General features: G+C 42.5%; 1 protein-coding gene across 1 annotated transcript in view; it reads right to left on the reverse strand.

The window, feature by feature from the left end:
* Positions 1 to 1,738: 1,738 nt before the first annotated feature.
* The window catches only part of LOC148059946 (nuclear receptor coactivator 3-like), a 45,773-nt gene continuing 27,499 nt past the window's right edge, over positions 1,739 to 20,012 (reverse strand). Inside the window, exons 4-24 of the mRNA XM_087780740.1 lie at positions 16,330 to 16,437; positions 15,158 to 15,318; positions 13,756 to 13,856; positions 13,230 to 13,404; positions 10,118 to 10,294; positions 9,940 to 10,026; positions 9,681 to 9,821; positions 8,911 to 9,058; positions 8,125 to 8,621; positions 6,672 to 7,696; positions 6,465 to 6,597; positions 5,835 to 5,981; positions 5,522 to 5,752; positions 5,360 to 5,453; positions 5,129 to 5,300; positions 4,579 to 4,905; positions 4,389 to 4,487; positions 4,065 to 4,305; positions 3,586 to 3,763; positions 3,069 to 3,276; positions 1,739 to 2,758 (exon numbers count right to left, since the gene is read on the reverse strand). Of these exons, the coding sequence (XP_087636866.1) occupies positions 2,747 to 2,758; positions 3,069 to 3,276; positions 3,586 to 3,763; positions 4,065 to 4,305; positions 4,389 to 4,487; positions 4,579 to 4,905; positions 5,129 to 5,300; positions 5,360 to 5,453; positions 5,522 to 5,752; positions 5,835 to 5,981; positions 6,465 to 6,597; positions 6,672 to 7,696; positions 8,125 to 8,621; positions 8,911 to 9,058; positions 9,681 to 9,821; positions 9,940 to 10,026; positions 10,118 to 10,294; positions 13,230 to 13,404; positions 13,756 to 13,856; positions 15,158 to 15,318; positions 16,330 to 16,418 (4,443 nt within the window). The 5' untranslated portion in view covers positions 16,419 to 16,437 and the 3' untranslated portion in view covers positions 1,739 to 2,746. The remainder of the gene's footprint in view (positions 2,759 to 3,068; positions 3,277 to 3,585; positions 3,764 to 4,064; positions 4,306 to 4,388; positions 4,488 to 4,578; positions 4,906 to 5,128; positions 5,301 to 5,359; positions 5,454 to 5,521; positions 5,753 to 5,834; positions 5,982 to 6,464; positions 6,598 to 6,671; positions 7,697 to 8,124; positions 8,622 to 8,910; positions 9,059 to 9,680; positions 9,822 to 9,939; positions 10,027 to 10,117; positions 10,295 to 13,229; positions 13,405 to 13,755; positions 13,857 to 15,157; positions 15,319 to 16,329; positions 16,438 to 20,012) is intronic.

The raw sequence follows: 20,012 nt of genomic DNA on the forward strand, positions 1-20,012 counted from the left end.
TAAAGCATTTAGAATGGTCGTCACATGATTTTATGAAAGTTATATCAGGTATAGTTATTTTGGTATTGTCTGGCAGCATTATCATACCAACATTTTATACTGGATTTAAAAGGCTACGAAATTAAAAAAAAACCCCACGGAATTAAGAACATTATTGGAATATCAAACTATGTGTATTTTGCATTTATTAATTTAAAAAAGATAAGATTTTATAATTAAACTATCATAACAAACGTAAAACAAATGTAACTTTTTAAATCTAAAAATGACTGAATTCGATGATATAAAAAACTTAAATGGTTAAAATAAAAAGTCTGTAAAAATAAATGTAAATTTCAACGATTAAATCATTTGAGTTTGTATTAGAAAATAAGGGTAATGAATCACACTGTTCCTGTGGAGAAAAAAAACAGACGAGGCCTTGATTTTCTTTTCTTTTTTTACTGCTTGTTTGATGAGTGGCCAGATGAATGTCCTTCATGCTAAATCCCAAGGATGCATTTGGAGCTGTAGAAGATAGATTCAGTAGATTAACCGTTTTTATTTCTTGGAAACACAAGTCGTTTCTATTTTTGCAGAAATCAGTGACGGTTGTTTACATTGTAATGTAAATGAAATAGAAGTTTTCATGACAAATGAAGTAAAAAAGAGAAATAATGATTAGAGAAGCATAAAAGGATAATAACAAATATGAGGGTTTATTCAAATAAATGACAAGAGCCTTTTGATGTTTAAATATAAATTTGTATTTACATCAATATCAACATCAAGAAACAATGTAAGAAAACAAAGAAACAGTAGTTAACATCCATGTAATAACGACTGCATGTTCCCCGGGTTGACTTTTTCTTAAATCTTTTTTTTAAAGCAGAATGTTGTAGACTTTTCATTGAGGAAACCAACAAAAAACGTTCATGTTGCTGAGACATTATGACATCATACCCTTTCCAGTTTAATAAGTCTTAATCTCTTGAATCAGCACCATGGCCAACAGGAAACGATCACAGAAAACGTCTCAGAACCAGACTCGTCTCTACGACCTACAGTTCAAACACGGTGTTCATTTGCGACGTCTAAAGCGGAATGAGAAACCAAAAATCTTTGGGTTGTACACATTTCTTGAAATGAAGCTACAGTAGAACCAGACTGTTGAATTGAACTCAAATTAAAACGCTTTATCTTTAATGGAAGCAAAAGACGATCTTCTTTCTAAGTGTCAAACTGCTTTTCCAGAACATCACACTGGAGGCAAAGCTGAAGAAACATGTTGGCAAAATTCAAAGCAGAAAAATCTCAGGAGCAAATCTCAAGTCACACATAGAAGGAAAAGGGTTCTTAAAATATAATATCACCTCACAAACAGGTAAGACATCCGGGCCCTAGAAGCCAAAACACAATCATGTGTCAACTCGCTGTCTATAGGCATATGTAATGTTTTTTGTCTTTTTTTTGTTTTCTCATATAACACTTCAAAAAAATAATAATTTATATTATCAAAAATCACATGACTCACTAGCACCTCGTTAGCTAAGGTTAAAATCTCAAAGAGAATTATTTGTGATTCAAAACTAAAAATCACAAAGGAAAAATAAAAAGTGCTTTCAGAGAGATTTTCTAGATGGTGACGAATAAAAGAGGCCCACATTCAGAAAGTAAAAGCTGACCTACAACAGAATAGGAAAAATTACACTTTCAAATATTAAGCCTTGTGCAAAAACAGTATGTGACCTACAAAAGCATATATTTATTTATTTATATATATATATTTATATAGTACATCTGAAGCATATTTACAATTCTATATTCACAGACAAAAAGAAGTAACGCCCACGGCTAATACTGCAGTACCGTTGCTTTGGGTATTTGATGTTTCGTCCACCGGGGAAACCAGAAAGGTTTATTGCTAAACTTTTGAGTTACTCCACATCAACTTTGATTTCATCTTAAACACTGAATATCAGGTTGCAATTGTAAAAGACCTCTGACGCGACGGGTCTGTATAAATAGATAAAATTAATTTACTTCTCTCAATTTAAAATGATCATTTTATCAACTGGTTTCCACTTTAAAGCGAAGGTGGAACAGGTTAGCAGTCGCCAACAATCGGTCTCCTTTTCTCAAAAAGCAGAAAAGCTGGAGCCACAAAAATAGACAACGTGGTGGTTTTGCTTCAGTATTAACTCTCTGGGAAAGGCCTCTATATTTCCACAATCCTTTTTCCAAGTTGGCCTGTTCCTTAAAGTGCAATCAGCCAACGAGTGATTCAGTCGTACTTTAGACTGTTCTGAAAGGAACTTCAAATGTGCTACTGCTGTCTGACATTCATCCGAGTGTCACAAACCGATGACTGGTCGTCACAGACCAGAGGGAAAATTCCCGCCAGCGAATTTGAGCGCAGCTTCTTGGTACATTCGACAGGAAGTAGAGAATGTTTTTTTTGTCCAGGTAAAGGTCTGTGATTGTGTCTGCCCACATGTTTGGTCCACAGCACGATGTGTGTGTCTATCCAGGCGCACACACACACACACACACACACATACACCCACACAGACTGCAGACGACAGGAGGAAACGCTGCATATGTGTGATGAAGTCTCGTAAATGTTCAATGCTACTGTTGTCTGAAGTTTTTAACCATTCTCCTGCATCCATCGCTGGTCAAGAGAAGGTTTCCGTGCTTCACACTGACACAAATGCTTATCTAAGGCTGCTACCAGGTCCGTCAACACTGACTCCTCCCAAAATGTTCAGCAATATTTCTGTGGATGAGAAGAAATCAACATGTTTGAAAGTAGTTTTGTGCTGAAGGAAATGCTTTATCAATGGCTGATAATAGGAACAAATGGTTCCATGTTGAAGAGCAAACAAGTCTTCCTCACCAACTATGGGTTGAAATACTGGCTTGTATAACTTCTAAATATATATATTTGAAATCCTAAAATCAAATTATATTGATGAAATAAGTGAACATTAGAATATTACATGATGTTATGGTGGAGGTCCGTGTTCTACTTTTCTATTTTTGAACATCTTGGCCAGTATGTAACGTTGCCAAACATCTGCACCCACCTGGTCAGGCCCCATCTGCATCCGTCCCATCACCATCGGATTCATGCCCATCTGACCCCCCATCTGACCCATGTGACCTCCGCCTCCTCCGTTGGTGGGCATGCCCCCGTTCATCATCATGCCCCCGTACTGTCCAGGATTCCCTTGTTGCCCAAACTGCTGCTGTCCAGGAGGCCCCTGCTGCGCAAACTGCTGCTGAGGGTATGAACTGGAGAAAGGCAGAGTACAGATGGTGAGTACTGGACCAGGCCATCTAACAGCGCGCGCGCACACACACACACACACACACACACACACACACACACACACACACACACACACACACACACACACACACACACACACACACACACACACACACACACACACACACACACACACACACACACACACACACACACACACACACACACACACACACACACACACACACACACACACACACACACACACACACACACACACACACACACACACACACACACACACACACACACACACACACACACACACACACCTGTTGCGTCCCATTGTTCCTTGCGACCACCCTTTCATATCTGCGCCCTGATACATGGGACCGCCCTGTGGGTGCTGTTGCATCATGGGGTTTTGAGGTCCCAGCCGACCAGGCATCATGCCCGTCTGTGGATTACTGCCTGAGGGGCCAAAGGAAGGGTCCCCCTGCTGGCTCATTCCTGTCGACACGAAACAGTTTGAACGCCCTTCATTGATCACTTTTAGAATTGAAATGCGGTATTGCAGCAACCAATCAGATGTCACTAAAGACAATACGCTGCTCCTGACTTAACCTTTTTACAATTGATTTAAATATGCAGAACCATGTGCAAAATCATCTGCAAAACGACAATATTCCAGTATGAGAAGTTTGAGGGATACAAATGTCAAGGGACCACTGTACTAGCTGCAAACATTTTTAAGTACTACACGCCACCACTAGAGGGAAGCAGAATGCTAAAGAAAAGTCATTACACTCACCGTAGCTACCACCATAGCTGAACTGCTGGGCGCCAGGCTGACCCATATTTGGCCCGCCCATGGCGCTGTCCATGCCACCAGGGGCCGTCACGTTTGGAGGAGGACTGAACCCACCAGCCGCAGCTGCGGCGGCGGCCGCCTGCTGCTGCTGCATCAGCATCATCATGCGCTGCCTCCTCATCTGCATGGTGACTATCTCTCTGCTGCGCTGAGACATCATCTGAGTGTTGAGGAAGCCGGGCTGCCCACAGAGAGAGTGTTTAAGGACGTCTGCAAAAGTGCATGTCGTCCGGCACCAAAGATTAATTTCAAAAGATGCTTCACCTGTCCCGTCATGCTCGGCTGCATGGCTGGCCTCATGCCGGGGTTGCTGCCCGGCATCTCCATCTTCATGCTCATACCCTGCCGGGTCTGGTTCATGAACTGTAGATTTAAGAACAGGTGGATGGAAGTCAAGATTAAGAAGGTAACAGGTCAGAATACATGCAACATGTGTGAGTATCAACATCAGTACCTGCTGTCCCTGCAGCCTCTGCTGCAGCTGAAGTCTCATGGGCTTGTTGGCACTCATCATTCTGGGTCTCATCATGTTGGCCCGGGGGTGACCCATGCCCCCCATCCCACTCATGCCCGGGAAACTGCCGCCTTGGCCCATCTGAGAAAGAACCGGTCCGAATCCTGCCTGTTGGGGTTGTCCCTGCATGTGGTTCCCACCGTAACCTGACTGCATGGGCATGGAGGGAGGTCCAGGATAGCCTTGTCCATAGAGGGGCTTCTGGTCCAGCACCATAGAGGGGTCCTGTCCTGGAAAGGGCTCCATTGGCTGCTCTGATCCATGAGTCTGGAAAAAGATGTATGTCATGAAATAGAATTGTGAATTTGTTGTCACTAAGCATTTATTTTATGTTTTAATCATTTCAAATGTCAGTTTTCAGGGAGTAAACAAAACAACAAACATCAGAGAAAACTGGAATAACTAAATGAACTAAACCAGACTTCAAATAAACAGAAAACGGGTCAACATCAACCGGGACAGACAGGACAAATGGACGTTATTTGCTCACCTGACCGACGAGGTCTGGGATTCCCAACGCTCGGTCTATCTCTTCCAGAGCGATGCCGTCTGTGTTGTTCAACAGAGAGTCCAACTGGTCCAGAAGCGCCCGCTCGTCACTCTGGCCCTCGCTGGTCGTCGGCGGCACCAGGAGATCATCCAAGGTGCTGCCAAATTGTCGTCTGTAGGATGACGACACTCATCATCGAGGTTCAAACTCATGAAAGACAATAGAACTCACCTGTTGCCTTCCATTCCCATCATACTGTCGGGCCAGGATGGAGACTGGTTGGGCTGTTGGCTGAATGGACTCAAGCCCATGTCACCTGAGCCACCTGCACCAGAAGACAATGACACTCGTATTCATAGACACGTACAGGAGATGTTGCTTGAGCAATCGTACCCATATCCATGAGCTGCTGCTGCAGCATGGATCGAGACCCGGGAACACTGTTGGAGCGGCCGACCATCCCTCCAGTCATCATTCCCTTTCCACTGCTATACTCCACCCCTGCACGCATCATGGGAGGGTGTCCTGCTGATCCTACTGGACTGGCACTTGACCGGGACATAGTCCAGTCTCCTGACCCGCCCATTGGGGATCTATTGGAAACCATTGCCCGGTTCACTGGTCCTGAATGATAACAAGGAGTAAAAGAGAGTTTTTCCTTATTGTTTCCTTTTTTCAGGGATAAAAATAAATATGTAGTACACACCCATATTTCCTGGGAAGCCTTCTGGACTTCCCATCATGTTCTCCTGCTTGATGAGCATTGGTCGTCTTCCACCACCAGCAGGCTTCCCATCCATGGACAAAGTCCTTTGGAAGGACACCCGAGATCCTGGGCCCATACCTGCAGGCCCTGCAGAAAAGGTAAAGACAAATGTCAACTGAAGTGCTTTTAGCAAACAGTGAAACATGATAAAGCTGTGGAGTTTTTATTTTTATTTTTTAAGCATTATTGTAATGGGTTACAATCTCATGATGAATAGATTCATTCTTCACTTTTAACAAAAAAATTTATTTAAAATTACCAAAACCTTTTTTTAATAATATTCATATTTATAACGTCATATGACATTTCAAGTTTATTTGTTTGTTCAAATTGAATTTTCTACATCGGGGAACGCCCTAATGGAATCATCATTTAAAATCTTAACTCTAACTTTTGTTTTTTAACAATGTTTTCATTGCTGTTTTATTTCTTAAAAGGCTAAATTTTAAAATAAAAGTATAACCTTCAACACGAGAGCTAGCTGCAGTTAAAAAACCTTCTCATAAAATAAATTATTTTCTAAGATGATTTAGTGATTACAAAAAAAGTACAAATGGCATTGGGAAACACCTTGCAAGCTGTCATCAAGGGAACCTTGAGGTTTGCTTCCTGTATCATTCGGCCCTCCACTCCCAACCTGATCCGGGTAGAAGTCTGAGCTGGATCCTCTCAGGTCTCCGAGGATGGACTCCAGGTTGTGCAGCTGAAAGTCAAAGGTGAACATGAGTTATTTCTATCATGGAGACGTCGTCTACACCAACAGCACACATGTCTTACATCATCAGGTGGTTCTGACTTAATCTTGCTGTCAGTATGATCAAGACCAGACCCTGGACCTCCTCGTGGTGGTCCCGTCTTCCCTTCAAGCTCTTCGATCTTGGGTTTGACATCCACAGGCTCTTTGGAATCATCATTGTTGAGGAGGTAGTGAAGGAGGGCGTGAGTCTTTTCTTTCTTGGGACTATGCTGCTCCTGCTTCGGCTCTATCATGTGTCCAGGTCCACTTCCAGCCCCTGGACCCGCTGTACCCTCGCTGCTCTCCTGGCCTCCCAGTGACACTTTTCCAGTGGCCTCCGCCGTGATTTTGGCGACCTCATCGGGGGTGTTCCCATTTTGAAGGAGCTTGTGGAGGATCTTGTGTTTCTCCTGCAAGGAGCCGGTGTAATGGGCAGAAGACAGTGCGGCGGAGACCCCTCCATGGCCACCTGTCTGGTTAGTGCTGGTCGAAGAGGAGGAGACGCCAGTGGACGAAGGACTCGTCACTCCACCAGCAGAGTCTTTTGTCTCTGAGGCTGCAGGAGGGGTGCTGCCCGTGGTCGATGGTGGTACAGTCGGTCCGGCTGGCCCACTCCCACTGATTCCCAGCTCCTCAGTTGGAGATGTTAACAACTGCAGCAGCTTCTTGTGTCCTTTACTGTCCGGCAGCCTCCGCGTGGGCTCAGTGCTCCCCACACCCGCCTCAGCGCCCCCCTCGACAGCCTCTTTGCTTCCTCCCTGGCTGTCCGGTCGCTCTCCCATCACCTCTTCTGAAGGCTGCTGATGATGGAGGTGGTGATGGTCACTCGGCCCCAAGCCTGGACTCTTGCTTCCATCTGTACCCGCTTTAGTCGGCTGCCCGGGCTGAGAGGAGGAGTGCACGCTGGGTGAGCTGTCCGGTTTGTTGGGGGGTGGAGGCGACGCCAGGGTTGAGGGGAGGGAGTTCCCCACTCCTTCACTGATGGCTTGTAGAGCATTTAGGGAGCTGCTGGAGTAGGTGGTGGTGCTTCCCCCACTTCCAAGCCCACTTAAAGGAGAGTGCATGCCTGGAAGAAAAGTAACAGAACCATCAACGTCTATTAACATCCTGATGAGGACAGAATCTATCACTAATTCTATTCCACTCAGAGTCTTAAAACCTTTGATAAGAGGGTCTTAAGGGGGAACTTTTTATTCTTATCAGGCAGAACTTTGCATATGGGAAATGTTGAGCAATAAACTCTTGAGTCATCAAAGAGTGGAAATGGCTGCTCGAGGTTAATCTACTATCATAGAAAAACCTGAAACCACAAACATCAGAGTTAAAGTTAAGATATTAAATAATGTCTTCTGTTTTAAGGACTATTTGTTTTCCTGGCAGTTAAAGCAGAAGCGCTACACGTGTGTGACTCTGATATTAAGCACAGTAATGCTCTGAAAAAGATTTATTGGTACCATCAACGGATTGATACAAGGCTATGGTGGTTACACTTGCCTCCAGGTGAGAACTGGTTGGCGCCCATCTTTGGGCTTCCTCTGTTTCTGGGTGACATCAGGAGTCCAGACTGGGGGCCGCCCATTCTTGGGCTTCCTGAAGGGCTGTTCAGTCCACTCAGCCCGAACCCTCCGCTGCTCTGAAATGGGGGCTGCTGCGGATGTGGCATGCCTTGCCCAGGATGATTCATGGAACCCATCGGGTTGATGTGCCCCACCTGGTTCATCGGACCCATCTGATTCATCGGCATTATGCGGCCGCCCATTCCTCCCCCGCCGTTGCTGCCTCCGTACATGGTGTTGCCCCCCATTTGACCCATGTGAGCCTGCTCGTTCATTCCGAAGCCCCTATTCATGTTGCCCATGCCCATCCCCCCACTGGGGTTCATGTTGACTTGGGTGTTTGGGTTTTGCCCTCCCATGTTCTGCATGTTCTGCTGCCTCATGGCGTTTGACATCATGTTGCCTCCCTGAGAGGAGCGATAGCCGTTCGGCTCCCTGGTTGGAAAGAAAGAACAATCGTCAGAACTGGAAATGTGCTAAAACCACGTGAATAACTTATGAAAACACATCAGGCCTTGGCATCGCTGAAAAAGCACAGCAGCAGTGTTCTGAGTGACTTTTCACTGTTCACAAGACTGGAGTGTATAAAAGCTGTTCCAGCTACTTGAGCTTTTCTTGTGGTATGAATACCTCGGCTGCCTTACATAGATCTGCTGGAAGTGCTTTATTGTCGCGATGAGCTTCATCGCTCCGCTTCAATAGTGAAGAACATTCAGTTTCTGACCTCTGAAGTAAGTGAGTGGAGATAAAGCCTTGTGGCTCGTTGCTCATCGGATGACGGTACAGTTTGCTCTTCGTCTGGGCCGTGACTGGAGTACCATCAGACAGAGAGAAGCGGTATAGAGGAGTCTCTGCGTGACCATGGAGGAAGGCTGAACAGAGAAATGCAGGGTTCACAAGTTAGCTTTATGCTGCCTTTTGCTTTTTTACTTTACGCTATGAAAAGAAATTATAACAATATTTTAATCATGAAATATAGAAAAGCTGATACCGTTACATGTTGGATATTAATACCTATTCAGATTTTCATAAATTAGAATAAATACATATTGTAAGAAAAAATGTGATAAAAAATAAACATGACTTTTATTTAATTTAGATACACATATTTAGATACTTTGGTTTATTAACCTTCACCAAGAAGCTATTTTGATTTTTTTTTTTTTGTTTGTCATTTAAAACAAAACAAATTAAAATTGATTTTCAGGCTGTATTTGTGTGATGGTTTCTATTGCCATCTGGATCCATGTCTACTACAGCAAGTTCCCAGGTGCCACTGCTCCCTCCTGTCTCATTGAGTTAACCACTAACATGATTTCAAAAGCTAAAGAAGGATATCAAATTATATTTTAAAACAAAGGTAATGTGACATAGTTTGTGACATAGACAAAGGGCTGCATGCTCCTCTGAGTACTTTAGTTTTATTCCAGGTTTAAAACCCTTATTTAAAACATGGAGGCTTAAAAAATGATGTTGATGTCTAGGACGACTCACCCTCGTGGTAGTGCCGTTTGTGTGACCACGGCTGCCCGTCACTGTGCTGAAGGAACATCTGAATGCAGCGCCTCAGCAAATCTTCCCAGCCTGGACGCATCGATGCTCTCAGAGAGTTCTGATCGATCTGGATCAGCTTACCTGGCGGGGAGGACGAGAAGAGGACACTAGTGAGGGAAGCCAAAACAAAGTGCTTGCACCAACTTAGCGGTAAGAATCAATATTTTAGTTCAAAAGTACTGTTCATGCTGGTACCAACCTGTGAGCTCATGTCGGGTGTTGAAACTCTCGGTCCTCTCCACGGCCGTGACACGCCGGGCCACACAGATCATACATGACTGGAGATCTAGAAAGATTGAATGCATCAGATAATCCACAAGAAAAGTTAAGTTGGCTCCAAGAGTCTAGATGATCAGTGTGATTTTTAATTGACGAACCATCCCCTTCCTCAATCATGGCCTTTGGCTGAGTGAGAGCAAAACATTGCATGGTCTCGTAGCGTGGTCCTCCCTCCTCCATGGTACCGTGGGCATGGGCAAACTTGACCAGCATCCGGCAGGTAAAGGTGTGACTCTTTTGTCTGGTCTGCTCACTTCCCCACGACACTCCATTTACTGCGACAGAAGCAAGGAACGACAATTGAATAGATCATACATACTTGTTACATAATTATTAACATTGTTCATCTCTTACTTAGCATAGCTTAAACACTGATATCTATTCACAATATCAACAAGAACATTTATCTATTTATAATATTATCTTTTTGCTTTTTGTTTATTTTTTAAGGTCAATAGTTTAATAAAATGTAAGTAAGAAAGTAATTTTTATTTATATAACGCTTTTCTAGACCAGGGTCACAAAGCGCTTAAACAATCAAAACAATATTCAATAAAGTATATACTTTGAAGATCAATATAAAACTGATAACACAACAGGAGTTCCAGAAAATCAAGGAAAAGCCTGATCAAATAAAAATGTCTTAAGATGTTTCTTGAAAGAGTCAGTAGACTCCATCAAGTGCAAAGAGAGAGGAAGATCGTAAATGTGTGTAAAATAAATGTATTATTTTTATAAAAATGACCTATACATGGAAATATTCAATCTCATATTTTCATTTTTGTGATGCATTTAAATTTAGATGGCATCAGTAATTCCTCCTGCATTGCTAAAGGGACAATGAAAGATCCTGGTGATAACTGAGGACGAGAGGACACAGACGACTCCAGCAGCTTTTATAGTTGATGTTTGGACATATATTGGTTTCTAAAAAAATTAAGACAGTTATGACTTTATCGAGAGTCATGTGGTCTGTAAATTCTGCAACACAAGAGTCAAGTACTCTGACAATACTACTTACACTACTTAAAATATATACTTACAAATACCTACAGAGCAAGAAATCACAAGAAATTGTATTTTTGCCCCTGTATCGTGATACGATTATTGCCAATACACACCACCATTTCTTCGTTTAGATTTAGAGAATATATTCATTATTTAAATGAAAATATTTCATTTAAAAGTTGTTTTCATCAAAATTAAGACCGAAATCTCCGACCGAAAAACTATTTTTTTAAAAGCTCCTACACTGAGCCCCTTTTTATATTTAATTTAAATTATGTATTTTTTCCAACCTAATTGTCATTATTATCATCGAGATTATTAAGGTAAAACTTTATTGAAATTGTTTTTTTCCAGTAGCCAATACATACAGCAATTTTTTATAAAAAAAAAAAAAAAAAAATTAAAATAAAATAAGAACAAGAGAAATAAAGAGAAAGAACACAATTACACAATCTAAGTCCAAAGATAAAGAACAGAGATCAAAGAAAGACAACAAAGACTAATATAGAACAGAACATCCAGATACTTTCACTCCACTCCTGACCCCGAACTCAGAATTGTACAATTCATATATATATATATATATATATATATATATATATATATATATATATATTCATATTCATATAATATTTATTCATATTTTCATTAAATTAAGACCGAAATCTCAGACCGAAAAACTCTTTTTTAAAAGCTCCTACACTTAGCCCCTTTTTATATTTAATTTAAATTATGTATTTTTTCAATCTAATTGTCATTATTATCATAAAGATTATGCTATTATTATTTTCCATTAAATTAAAAAAAACGAGTCCATGTATATTCACATGTACGAGTATATCAATATTAAAAGACTACCTTCACTAATGTAGTCTAAACATGATAAAATAACAATACTAGGTAAAGACAAAGACAATGTTCTAATTTCCCCTCAAATCTAAAGCTTGTGACACAAGACAAAAGCCTCCATGTGTCGGGTGTTTGCCCTCTTGAACGGAGGATGCTCAGAACTCTGGCTAAATGGAGCATGGGATTAATGTAGCCAAGGTGTCGATTTCCAATATCTCCAGCTCTCAGGCTGCTCGGTGGCAGGTCGAGGCCAGGGACACTCAGCCATCTATCCTCATTTAGACCCTGACTCCTCATCAAGACGCGCTGATTCACACAGGGTCACCTTCACAGGGGAAGGGGAGGAAAACTTCACAGAGATATCCCACTAACCCCTCAAGGTCAGAGAAGTCTTATCATGGCCTTGAGTTTGGCTGTGATTTTTCGTCTGGCAGGTGCAGGGGAGGATAGAGGACTTGGGAAAGAGATGTCAGGGGGGTAAGATGGAAGTCCTGAGGAGGAGTGAGCTGATAAGGAGGGTGATTTAACAAGACCTTGGTTTCTTACCGGACAGACAAACTGCAGATTCCCCTCAGACATAATTAGCCAACAATGAGTGCCCAAAAATGCCAGAACTCTTGTCTGTTACTGAATTTATTTATTTTTTGTCTGCCTGGTCAGCGCTGGCCCCGCAGGAATGTGCAGCGTGGGGGCGTTTCATTCAGCGGTCCGAAAAAGACAATAAAAGGGAAAGATCGACGCAGTGAGACACGATAAGTGATGCAGAGGAGCAGACGGTCAAAATTCACATCTTTGCCGGCAGCTGTGTTAAGTATGAATGAGCTGGAAAAGTGAATCGTAGATGGGATGACGAGAGAAAAGGTAGTTAAAGAGGAGAGTTGAGCAGTAAAAATGTTATGAAGAAGATGTCAATTACGTGTTGAGCACTTCAGTAGAGTGTACATTTATAATTAACTAACATTGTATATAGTTAAAAACACACGCTCACTCTCATGACTGAAATGCAAACGTGAACACACACACACACACACACACACACACATGCTGGAGGATGTGGAGGCAAGTGTGGAGGTGCACTATTCAGCAGTGAGTAGGTTCCAGATGGCTGCCATGGGATCTGAATAAAGCTCAGGCCTGTTATACACTGTCTGGACTACTAAGTGTGACTGACAGCTGCGCTACGCTCTACCTCTTTAGCTGGGAATGGGCGGGTGCTGACGACACGTGTGTTTTCTCAGGTGTGTGCGACTGTTTGAAATCCTCTCATTCACATGAAGCAACTTCCCAAGATCTAGAGTTGTCTGAGTGAAAACTGAAAAAAAAGTGTGTCACATGCAGGTGTGGGTTTCTTACTGTTGGACTTGGGCAAGTTCTTGTGGAACTCCTCGCGGTCTTCCTCGTGGAGGATGGTGTAGACGCTGGTGTTGATGAGCTCCTCCTGCTTGTACTGCAGATACTGTGTGACGTTGTCAGACACAAATACGATGTTGCCTTCGCGGTTCACCACAAATAGGAAACCATCCAGTGCCTGTAAATGCAGCAGGAAGAGGAAACTGCTCAGTTAGATTAACTTTTCTTTCTAAAGAAATATGGGTCATATCATAGGGATGGTCCAAACATAACAAATTTGCTATCCAACTCTTGTCCCACCCCATTGAGCAGTTCTATTTAAAACATTTAAAAATACCTTTTTTTCTGAATTAATTATGTACTTTTGTGTTAGTAAATGCAATGTTTTTTAAAAGATTTTCTTAAACTTACTCCTGTTCTAAAATAATTTGTGAAAATTGCTTCCATTTAAAAAAAAAACGAGAGCATGGACACATGAATATGCTACATTTCAAACTGATGCTTTAAAAGGGTGGATGGTCGGACTCACTTGAAGTAGCAGTGGTCCTAAATGGTCCTTGTCGATGACCCCCTGACCTGTTGAAGACACGTCCGACTTTTGAACGTCGTCATCATTGGATGATGATTTTCCTGCAAAGAAGAAGAAGCACAGAGAGAGAGATGAGTGAGAACCATGTCAAATATTTCACAAACCTTACCAAGAGCACCTTAATTGAACTGCCCATCGTTCACTGACATATCATCGCCAGTAGGGGGCAGCAGTTTCCCAAGACTGACTTTTTAACTTATTGATATATATTTTGGGGGATTTCGAATACCAGGTGAGGGGGAGACGGATTCGAGCAGGTTTCAGAAGAGCCCATCAGAAGCAGCAGAGGGTTTGTGGAGCAGGTAGCATCTGTCCTGATGCTTTATATTCAGTGTCAGACTCTGAGGGACGTCGCATGGTCGGGCTCAAGGAGAGGGAGAGAGAAAGAAGGGGAGCTGGGAGGCGTAATGGTGCAGGAGCCGACGCACCTGAACGTATAGGTGGAGGGAATACTGGGAGATATCTAGACGGGAGCGGAACAGACAAGAGGACAGAGGAGGGGGAGGATGTCGGCAGAAAACATCACGCAGCATTAGTCTCTTGTATTAATGCTTGGTCTAAGAACAACGTGGGGGCTGCTCGGCTACAGCAATCATTCTACCTGATTAGATCCCGGGGGGCACAGATACCCACACACATGCAGCAGAAGAACACTGCTGCCTACCAGCAAGAGAAGAGCCGACAGAAAAGGGACACACGTGTGATGGCGAGTCTCCTTTATTCGTTTGAATCTCGACAATGCAGAGTTACAGGTAGAGAAGAGGTGACCACACACACTGGTCAAGAGAGCAGCAGAAAGTGGCAAGAAGAGAAAGAGGTACAAAACCATACACGAGTCTTAAAGCCCGTGTCATGTCTGTCTTCACTTCCTGTAACTATGGCAACCTGTCAGCAGCCAGTCAGGGCCAGCTGTAGCCTCTTCCCCTTCCTGTCGAGGTGGCAGACTCACCGACTGAGCCGGGCGAGGAACAGAAATAAAAAAAAATAAGAGTGCCATCGCCGACAGTCAGACTTGAGATCATGCAAATGGCAGCTGCACTGTAACTAATAATTTGGAGGATCAGCCGAATAGATGCCATTACCTGCACGTGGCAAATGAAGCCGACATTGGTGAGGCTAGCACCCGGCTGTGCAAGCCCACAACATACACACAGTCAAATAACGGGTTGCTTAGAAATCACTGGTTTCCATCTCAAACATAAACAGGAACTCTTTGCAATGATTGGTGGAAGAATGATTGGCCCCTGCACCTGGTTTCTACAACAGTGTGTATGTGTGTATATGTGTTTGCTCCTCCTGGTTGTCTCCAGCCTTCAGTAAAATTTTCTGGACATCCACTCACCCTGCTCTTTGATCTGGCGGATCTGGCGCACCGTCTCTTTCAGGATGGCACATTTGTCGGGTTTGACATTGAAGCTGTCGATGTCGCTGAGGTTGGCGGAAATCAGCTCTGCCAACTCCTCTATGTATTTACTTTCCTGCTCCCGCCGCTTCCTCTCGCACCTGTAGTAGGACGTGCACAATTGAAAGCAAATGACGATGCCCTAATTTCAGGAGGACACTTTTAGATTTTCTTTTTAGTCATGCATCTTTTTTTTTTTACACCTTATTGCACCTCTTTCTATTATGCTCATGCAACTTTTTTTTTCATGACTTGTGTAATGATTTATTGGGTCATTGTTGTTGAATATAAACCAGAATGGGTCACTAAATGAGGCTGACGCCAACTGGGTTAATGGTGTTTGAGCAACAGTGGGGTTTTTTCCATTCAAAAGTAGCTCAAAATAGCATCTAAAACACAGCATAAAATCAACAAAAACACTCTGTGATTCAAGAAAAGTGTCGGCAAAAAAAGGTACATTTAAAGGCCCACACTTAAGATTTAAAATAAAATGTATAGCTCCTCCTAGAGCCGGTATAATGTAACTGCAATGATGTAAATTCTCCGTTTTGCCTATACCAATTTTCCGTGTGTATATTTGTTTTTGTGTTTCTTATTTGATCTTTTCCAAAGGGTCTCTCAGTACTTCATTTGAAAATACTAACCCACTGCTATAAAGCAGTTTGGTGGTCACGCGACACTCACAGAATATGTGTCATCCAGACATTGCTTAATAATATAATAATAATAATAATAATAATAATAGTTAGATAGCTCTATTACATTAATTGTTCAAATTAAACCATCACTACTGCACGCATTACACTTTGCCCCAAAATAACACTGAAAGAACTAAATAAATAAAGTTCAAGTTTTTCATTCTTCAAGCTCTGTTTTGGGCCCCATTTAAGCTGGTCAGAAGTCATTCCGTTCAGAGGCAAATCCTAAAAACCTTCTGTGTCCAGATGCTAACCAAGATCACTACAACAATTTTGCAGTTAACACATCTAGGATTATTATTTACGTTGTAATAATTGAATTCTTAAATAGTTAAGAAAATCTGAAAAACTGTGATTTTACCTTTTAACACTTTCACTAGTCCAATAAGCCGAGGGCTCAATCTTAAAACTCACCCGAGGCCCGGGGTGTCGCACGTTGAGAGTTTTCGTTTCCGGTTCTCGGAGCAAAGCGGTTCCATGGAGTTCTCCCCCAATCCACTCATCGTGCACACACATCAGCACCTGACAGAAGAAGGCGAACACGTTACGACAACTGTCCCCAAATGGCCTTTTAGTGGAGCGGGGTGCTGCAGATTGACAGTTAAGGGGGTCTTCCTTCGGAGGAGCAACAAAGAGGCTGCATGTAAATGTGTTATGGTGCACACCAAGATAAAATATGCTTATATCATGCAAATGGTATTCTTCCAGCAGAGACAGGCGATCAGAAACATGTCTTCCTCTGAGGAAATTGAGCAGAAGCATGCAAGCTTGTGTTGTAGGAGTTCATCACCTCACACACTACCGTCACTCACACACACACACACAGGATTAGCGGGCTATCCAATGATGAGCCACGCCGCACAACTAACCTAGTTAGACACTCGTCTGTCTCCCACAATGCATCACATTTTGTCTCCAGGAAGTGAGCTGATAAAGGTTGCAGGGAAGAGAGGCAGATGGGAGCGAAGGGGCGAGAAAGCAGGAGGGAATACGGAAAGAAATGGGAGCGGGAGGGAGACTCGGTTGCTGTGATTTGTCACTTTCTTTGCCACAGTGACAGCGCTGACACAGGAGGGAAAGGGTGTTGGTGCTGGTGGGTGGGTGGGGAGTAAATGAGGGGGAGGGAAAGCACAGATATAGGAGGATACACAGGAAAGAAAAGGGAGGGAAACGTAGTGCAGAGAAGAGTTGGTGGCGGTAGAAGGGAGGGGTTCAGGTGAGAGATTCAGACAGTCTGAATGTCTGGTGTGAGGGGTGGGCTGAAATTTCTCAGTACCCCTCTTAACCTTCACAGCCAGAGTAGCTTATTCATTCCATTTATTACATGGTTATCCTCTGACCACAGCGTCGCCTCTCCTGCATCGCAAATCAGGCCAATGAGAGTGGGGGGGGGAGCATCAGCTCAGATGCTTTTCGCCAGCATTTCAGTAAAATGTCCACAAGTGACCGACTGTGCTTGTGCCAGTGGCTGCCCGAGTTACCCTGTGACCAAAGGAAGCAATCCACCGAAGGTCGTTGGCGATGACCTCTGACAATAATGTAAAATTTAACACGATTTAAGTTTCCTGCTGCCTTGAAAACGAGGATATACATGGAAAACATAAGTCTTTTGGTTTGGTGTTATGCATTTTTAACACTAAATATTCACATAAGTCTGTATAGATTTTGAAATCGTTTACTGGAATGGAAGTGAAATTGGTCTTAAATTGTGCTCATTGTGATGATGAAAAACTCTTAAATATGACTTTAGAGACTTTTTAATCACCCCTTCACCGGGCATGCTGGAGGACCAAAGCTCTATAAGTGGCTGCGCAGTTCACAGTGAACAGACTTTTAAAAAGTGTTTTCTTGGAGAGACTCTTGGTGAACACAAAGGCAAAAACACATCGGTGTTGAGTCAATACACAAGATGCTTTCATGTGTGTGTGTGTATGTGTGTGTGTGAGACCAGGTGAGACATAGTTGAATTGCCTCTGAAGACAACATCAGGGAACACTCGGGAATCCTGTGATGCGCCAAAGGCTTGCCGATACTCATGCTCGATCCCTTCTGGTAGGAATTTCTTTCAAATTTCTCTTTTAATCTTTCCCTTGAGCACCTCCCATCTGCCTGTCTCTCTTATTGCCTTTGTCTGCTCGCCTACCTGCACCTCCTCTTCCATCAGCCCATGTGCCTCCCCGTGTGCTCCTCTGATGTTCGGCGCCAACAAAAACCCTCCCTCACTGTTGTCTGAAAAAACCTCACACTGGGGATCGGCGAAGGCAAAAAAAAAAAAAAGGAAGTACGGAGCACGAAGTTGTGGAGTTCGGGAGGATGTTTGAGTGAAACGCCATCTTTGGCCGTCTATTGAGGGAGGTCTCAAAGGGGGAGTTGTTCTAATTGCAGAGTGAATGTGGCGGCCCCTGAGAACGCTTGATTAGGAGGTTGCTGAATGCCTCAGGGAAATGGGTCACCTCCAGCCTGGCGCGGGCCGCCCGCTTTTCCAGTGCAGGGAGAAAGTCAATTACATGCCACAGGCAGTGGGGCCTGGTGGCAGAGAGGCGGCGGGCTGAGGGGGATACAATGCAGCAGCAGGGGGCAGATGGAGTGAGCCACCAGAGGAGCCAAATGGGAGATGATGCTAGTATTTTTTTTTTTTAAAGGGCAAAGGTAACTACAGTTTAAACCAGTTAGGCCACTTTGAAATATTATTTACATTTTAATATGACATGGTATAATGTATTCATGTCCACAAAATACTTTCAATTCTTTAACATGCATCTTATTCTGTATAATCACTAGCCCGGATCTCTCCATCGGTAGAGCATACCACTCTGGACTAATAAGTTGGTACGATCTCACTTCATTGTCATTTTGGTTGGTTATTTTTAGAATTGTTATTGTGCTGCTGCTTAAGTGGCAGACTTTCGCTCTCCAGTCTTTTATTCATTGTTGAGGCATTATTTATTTATATATATATATATATATATATATATATATATATATATATATAATATTTTATTGCTAAGCCATTATAAAGACATATAACTAAACATTGACAAATAGGCTGCATCTGTTTTTCTTCTTTTGGTTTAGCATTATTTATGTTCTTACATCGTTGACACCATAGAGGTTATTCTGAAGAATGTACTACCACTGTATTTGTTGGACTAGAAGAGAGATATTAGATTCCATTTCGTTTAAATCTGAATATGTATCAAGCGCTATGACAGACTCTCATTTTTTTCCTAATGTCTGGAGCTTCATAAGTATGTCAACATTTTCTGAAAAACTGCCTAAATCTGCATTTTCTTAAAGCTGATATGTTTGCCTTCAGAAGGAATGTCGTGTGGTGCAATTTATAATTGGCAAAGACAAATTTTGTATAATTTATTTGATTTTGTGAAGGCCGTAAGACACTTAAATAATTTCAAGCTTGTATTTTACTTTGCCTGTTATGGTGATGGTATTCTCAAATAGTAATCAATTAGCTTATTGCAACTTGTTCTTTTTTAGGATACGAACTTAAATTATTTTGACATGAGTGAAACTGAGAGGGACTATTTGAGACAGTGAGGGGAATTTTCGAAGTAAATAAAGATGGATCTGCAGGCAAGGAGCATAAAAAATGAATTCATCAACGCTGTGTCACATGTTTTTCTCACAATTTAGTGTTAGCTTTCTAAAAAGAATTGGACAATGTGGGATGAGCGGAGCCATGATCCTTACTAGAGACACAATCAGGAGACACAGTTTATAAAAAAAGCTGGTCGTTTTCCTAGAAGTTACACGACCCTGTTCAGTTTCATTTCATCTTCATCTATGTGAGAGTTTGCTGGTCGAGCCGCTCAACCGGGCTTGCCTGAACTCTTCTTCACCCCTGATTGTGACCTTAGAAATTCGAAATGTCAATGCCTTCAAGATGAAAGTTGACCCACCAATTTGTTGGTCCTGACCCTTAAGGGCAGTGGTCAAGTCCAGGAGCAGCAAAGCTCAAACAAAGAAATAAAAAAAAAAAAAACCTCTAGCTTTCAAAATAAATCACACAGTTGTGCTTTGAATGTTTGATTAATTCAAATGAATTAAAATAATCCATGAGTATGAACTTTTTTCTTCAG

The sequence above is a fragment of the Callionymus lyra genome, chromosome 19 (assembly GCF_982586985.1).
Source record: "Callionymus lyra chromosome 19, fCalLyr1.hap1.1, whole genome shotgun sequence".
Lineage (NCBI taxonomy): Eukaryota > Metazoa > Chordata > Actinopteri > Syngnathiformes > Callionymidae > Callionymus > Callionymus lyra.